Below are 5,482 nucleotides of genomic sequence, written 5' to 3'. Positions count from 1 at the left end.
AGATTCTGAAAGTTTCATGTTGATCGCATTTGCAGAAGTTTGATTTATTTTTTGTCCTCAATTTTTGTCGAAATTTTCTTGGAAAAAATTGAGGGCCAAAAACCAAACTTCTGTAGATGCGATCAAGATGAAACTTTCAGAATCTTATTTTTTCTCCAAAAAATGAAACCTCAGAAAAAATAACCAAAAGTACCTACGGACAACGCAGGCCAACGGTACGGAAAAGTTCGGGATTACCAATGTAATTCTTTTTATTTAGTTTTCGTTTTGTCCTTCTTTCCGAAACATTGTCTATTTATTTTTCCTGAATTTTGTATATCCTTATGCTACATCGTCACTTAACAACTACAATGAACATTTATTCACGTCGAATTTGGTTAGGTTTTTTCTCTTTTGGTTCTTCTTCTTCTTATCAATTTTGACATCGATTTTAGTTTTGATAGATACAATTTCATTTAATTAATACGTTGTTTAAATTTATGACGAAGATTGCTTAAACTCTCACAATTATTTACTCTACTATTCAGTTTCTTTCTTTCTTTTTTTTAATGATTCGCTCCCCTTTGTTATTCGCTTCTCTGCTTTTTTTCTGCCTCTTTGATAAAACAACAGACTATATGATTATAACAAGGTAGGCGCATCTTCATTTAGGCCTAATACGTGTCACTTGCAGTCATTAACGATTTAATTAGCTTTTAATGAATTCATAGTCGCGCGCGTTCGCTCTACTAAACAACACATTGTCATGTGAACAACATCGGCTTTGTTTTTTTTTCATCTTATTCCGGCTATTTATATTCCTTCACTCTTTTTCATTCTTTCTTGTTTTTTTTCTTTCATTATATTGCTCAAATGACTTCCTTATTACTTAAAATTAACCGTTTAAAAAATACTTCAACTTTGAGTACTGTGTTGTGTTGTGATGTTATCTGCGCTGCGCGTATTTTTTTCGGTATTTTATGAATTGTTCTCTCTTTTTGCTTCCTGGTTATGTTTCAACTCTTCGAAAAACATAAGAGTCTTACAACTCGTTGGTGTTGTTGCTATTGACAACGCAACCACTAAAACTTCAAACGGCGATATTTGAAGGCGTTACACGCTGACGTTGACTTGAACACACGGACAAAATTTTGGTTTTGTTCTCTTGTTTTATCTAAAAATCCTTATCGAACATCTGAATGGAATCAATGATGACACTGTCTTTTAAGCATGCCTCTAAAAATTCCTCCAATGTTATGACGCCGTCCTGATTTAAATCATATTTACGAAAGATTCGATCCACCTGCAAGAACACCAACAAAAACATGAGATTTTAATTAATTTGATGGTAAAAATTTTGTCTGATGATATGAAAATTGAAATATGGGAAAATGTTAGAAAAACAATGGTACAAATGATGAAACCGAAAATAAAGTGCCGTGATAAAAATAGAATCGAGTTAAAATTCGGGGAAATTCGGAAAATGAGGGAAACATGTAAGTTTGTCTCTCTGCGACGTACTTTAAAAATGAATCCGTAACAAAAATGAAGAAGTGGAAAAAAGGGAAATATGAGCAAACCCGTTGAGACAACATGCGAAAGAAAAGTTCAATTTTGAAATAAATCCTTGTATAGGCAATTCAAAGCGAGTGGAAAATTTACAACAAAAAAGTGAACGAACAGAAAAAGAATACCGAAATGAAAATTGACCCAGTTAAAGGTGCATATTAATTTCTTAATTAATATGATAAACATCGTCAATGGGAATAAAAAGTGAGTGATAGGGAGAGAGAGAGAGAGAGAGAGAGAACAGCGCCAAAATGAGAAAAAAGCGTGAAATTCGATTCGATATTGATAAATCATGTGATAAGCACTTTCGATTTTTGTTTTGTTCTGTGCACTTCTCTCATTCTCTTTGGTCTTCGTGTGTCGTACCTGTTCGCGGGCTTTTCGATCGTCATCGGGCTGATGCGGTCGGCGTCCCATCAATTCATGAACGGCATAAATCAATTTGCCTAGTTCGTTGCGTCCAATGCACCCATCACCGTTGATGTCATACAATTTAAATGTCCAACGAAGCCGTTCGTACACTGAACCACGCAATAGTGTTGACAATGTCACGAGCAAATCCTGCATTCGAAATTCACACAAAGAAAGAGAAAATAAAACGAACACGAAATCAAACAATGACAAATTGAATTGAATTGCTACACTAATAACAACAACAACAACAACAACAACAAAAACCAGTGCGATTGAGACAGATAGAGATTGCGAAAAAAAATAACAACTAGCGAACGGGGGTTCACTTACTCGGAAGCTGATGGCGCCATTGCTGTTCACATCGAATGCTCTGAACACGTAATGTGCATAAATACTTGAATCTAAATAATTGACAAGAATGAGAGAATGCGTTTTTATATGGGTACTATATTATTTTCGTCGGACGGAGAAGCAGATTGCTGTGAACAACCGAATGAAGTAACACACAATACTTACTTCCATGTGGGAAGAATTTCGCATAAATATCTTTGAAACAGTCTTCGTGTACAATACCTTCCGGACATTCCTAAATGAAAAATCAATGAATAACGAACCATTTGGTGTGTTATTTTGTTTTTTTTCTTCTTTCCTTTCTCACGCGCTTCACGCCACGATAATGGAGGTGATAGAATAAATGCTTTTCGTTGAATTGTACGAAACAAAAGTGTAGACGAACAAATGTTCAAGACCAAAATGTAGGAACGAATGAATGAACGAAATGAAGAAAAAACAACACCGAAATGCACACCAAATAGAAAACTTCTGAATAAGATGTAAGAAAATGGTGCGCTACCGTTTTGAATCCGCGGTACATCACTCGAATTTCTTGACGTGTGAATTTGGTAAGCCGACACAGATCTTCTAAGGCAACAGGGATTGGTTTGGGTGTTCGGGCTGATGGTTCTAGTTCGAACAGAACGACTTCCTCTTCAATTGGACTATCAGGAGGCGTTGCCATGGCTGCTGCCTTTTATTTTGCTTCACGTTACACGTTACACGTTACACGTTCACCGTTAATATTCCTTTTTCTCTCGGTCGGTCGGTCGATTGCTCGTTCGATGGATTTTGTGCTTCACTCACACAGATTCTCTCTTCCACCCTCTCTTTCTCTCCTTTATGCTCACTCCTCACCAACAATTCTTTTTATTGATTATCGTTGCCGCTTTTTTCCGTAGTTTTGAAACAATACCCGTCGGCAAACGCTAGACACATCTCAGTTTTCTACAAGCTGCCGAAGAGAACCATTTTAAGAAACATGCACACACATTCATTATCATTTTTGTTTGTTTTCAAACAAGCGAATAAGTGCCTAAAATATTTTTTTACGCACGCGACGCATTGCTGATATTAAGCTCAATCAACTTTGTTCATAAACACACGACACAAAAGCTCACATTCAAACACACGCACACAAATACATCACGAAATTCAAACAAGTGTAAGGTGAAAGTACAAGCAACGAAAGAAAAATAGAAGTGAAAATTGAAGTTGTCAAAGGAGCCAAAAAAGCTGACGCTCAAATAATTTCTTTTTGTTGTTGTTGATGTTGAATGGAATGAATGAAGAAGGTGAGTGATAACTTTGTCACTTGTTTTGAAACTGATTTAAAGCTCTCGGGACTCATTTCGTTTTATTCGCTCTTCAAAAGCTTCAGAAAGAATCCCGTTTGAGCTTAACAGTTTATCGAAAGAAAGAGTAGAAAAAGGAACAAATTTCCGATTTTCCAACAAAGAAAAAATGTTTTGGCCACACGCTCACAAACAAACGCTTTTATATTCTTGTAACTCACCGAAAATAATTTTCTTCAAACGAACCAATCCAATTGCTTCACGTGAAATATCCGAATCAGAAAATAAAATAAGAATATTGCTCACAGTCTTCTTCGTTTTCGTTTTTTTTTCTTTGGTTTTGTGTAGGGAATAGAAAACTTGGTTTGGAAAAATGTTGTGAAAATAAAAATTGAATCACATTTTTTCTTCTTGCTTGTTTTTGGCACGGAGTTCGGTTTCGGTGGTATGTATCGTCGTTTCTATTTCGAGGGGACGCGTTCGTTCGGAGAATCGATGTGCGACTGAGTCGATGGTATTACGGTAACTGGATGGTTGTAAGCATCCCAAAAATCATTTTCGTGCTGATAATAAATATGGGGTACAAAGTTGTAAGCGAACGAGCGAGTGAGCGCGCGCGAGAGAGAGATTGGTTGTGTGTTGTAGGGGTTCGCTGTTTGAGTTTGAGCTTTAGTCGTATATTTTTTGTCTTGTTGTTGTTATCAGTGGTGTAGCACATAGGCACACATACCCACCCGCGCACACATATACACATGCATCACAGATCCGTTTCAAGACTCCATGTTTATGCGTATTCGAAACACAGGAAGCGAAAACAAACCATCGAGCTGTCGTTCGTCTCCATGACGCTTGATGTGATTGTGTGTGTATATATATCAGTGTGCGAATGCTGTTGGTAATGTTCTCAGGAGCGCGCAAAAATGTGCAATATGACAGCAACTACTAACTTTGTGTCTCTATTGTCCGAATGCGAGGGGGATGCGGGGCAAAGCGGAGAGAGTGCGCGCTGTGGCGGCAGGCAGGAAGTGGAAAATGAATCAGTTGCAAAAGGACGAAGAACGAAACGAAATTGAAACGTGCTCTCGCTGCCAAAATGTTTAACTGTTTGGCAATCTATGTGAACGAGAGTGCGAGATCGCGCAGTGCGAGCGTTGAGTTGAATTGTGTTGAGGCGAGTAATTTCGTTGATATTAAGCATGCATGATGGCAATCGGCCGAAAAGGGAATGCTCACCTGGATGCCTGCCTATGTCAATTGTAATGTAACAGCAGCAGCAGCCCATGCTGATGTTGCTGAACGCAAAGCATTTCGCTACAAGAAAACGAACGAACGAACGAATAAACGCACGCAGACACACAACAATCAAGCAAAACAACGAATGATACGAATAAGCGGTTTTTATTCATTTAAATGAGCTTTAATATGTATGGGAGTATAGCAGCAATTTTTGGATTGTGCGCGTGAGCACGCACGCACATCACCAACTACCAATTCAAGTTGTTTTCATTTTGATTTTGGCTAAAATGTATTACAATGTGTTGCAACCGCTGCTACTTCGGCTGCTCTACGAGAAAGAGAGTTTTTGCACGCTGAAATATGCTTGGAACGATGAATATATCATTGCCGCCACCACTGCCACCGCCATCATCGTCGTAGTCGTCGTTCGAGCATTTCAAAGAATGATACACTGCGAAAACGATGGCGGTTTTTGTTACAAGTTGGTGCCACATTCTCGCACTAAAACCGAAAACGCACGGAGAAAGAGACATAGCCGTGTGTCGGATTGGCGGTTTTCATTATTGCGAACAGCGAACGATTTTATGGACTAATAAATTTATATTAGATAAGAAGATACATTTATGATTTCTTCTGCTTCTACCACTTCTTCTTCT

At 38.0% G+C, this 5,482-nt stretch overlaps 1 protein-coding gene across 2 annotated transcripts; it reads right to left on the bottom strand.

The window, feature by feature from the left end:
* Nucleotides 1-170: 170 nt before the first annotated feature.
* LOC129571341 (Kv channel-interacting protein 1-like) lies at nucleotides 171-4,122 on the bottom strand. 2 transcript variants are annotated; one of them, XM_055451132.1, is made up of 6 exons: nucleotides 3,812-4,122; nucleotides 2,816-3,250; nucleotides 2,479-2,548; nucleotides 2,293-2,363; nucleotides 1,915-2,109; nucleotides 171-1,282 (listed from the first exon to the last, which is right to left on the bottom strand). In XM_055451132.1, exons 2-6 carry the CDS (start codon nucleotides 2,978-2,980, stop codon nucleotides 1,154-1,156), a joined length of 630 nt encoding a protein of 209 aa, XP_055307107.1. In that variant the 5' UTR covers nucleotides 2,981-3,250; nucleotides 3,812-4,122; the 3' UTR covers nucleotides 171-1,153. The 2 variants fall into 2 exon arrangements, with proteins under 2 accessions (XP_055307107.1, XP_055307108.1); XM_055451133.1 differs by lacking the exon at nucleotides 3,812-4,122 and having other exon boundaries at nucleotides 2,816-3,805.
* Nucleotides 4,123-5,482: the final 1,360 nt, after the last annotated feature.

Source organism: Sitodiplosis mosellana, unplaced genomic scaffold (genome assembly GCF_009176505.1).
Source record: "Sitodiplosis mosellana isolate CC-2019 unplaced genomic scaffold, AAFC_SMos_1.0 Smas_scaffold_2049, whole genome shotgun sequence".
NCBI classification, from domain to species: Eukaryota; Metazoa; Arthropoda; class Insecta; order Diptera; family Cecidomyiidae; genus Sitodiplosis; species Sitodiplosis mosellana.
Note: the sequence above shows the minus strand (reverse complement) of the source record. Positions and strands in the feature narration are given on the sequence as shown.

Bases quoted from the DNA above. Each gene is read 5' to 3' on its own strand.
- LOC129571341 (XM_055451132.1), bottom strand. From the start codon at position 2,980: ATGGCAACGCCTCCTGATAGTCCAATTGAAGAGGAAGTCGTTCTGTTC. The intron at 2,549-2,815 runs GTAGCGCACCAT...TTTTTCATTTAG, and splicing joins TGTACCGCGGATTCAAAACG to GAATGTCCGGAAGGTATTGT. The intron at 2,364-2,478 runs GTAAGTATTGTG...TCAATTATTTAG, and splicing joins GAAATTCTTCCCACATGGAA to ATTCAAGTATTTATGCACAT.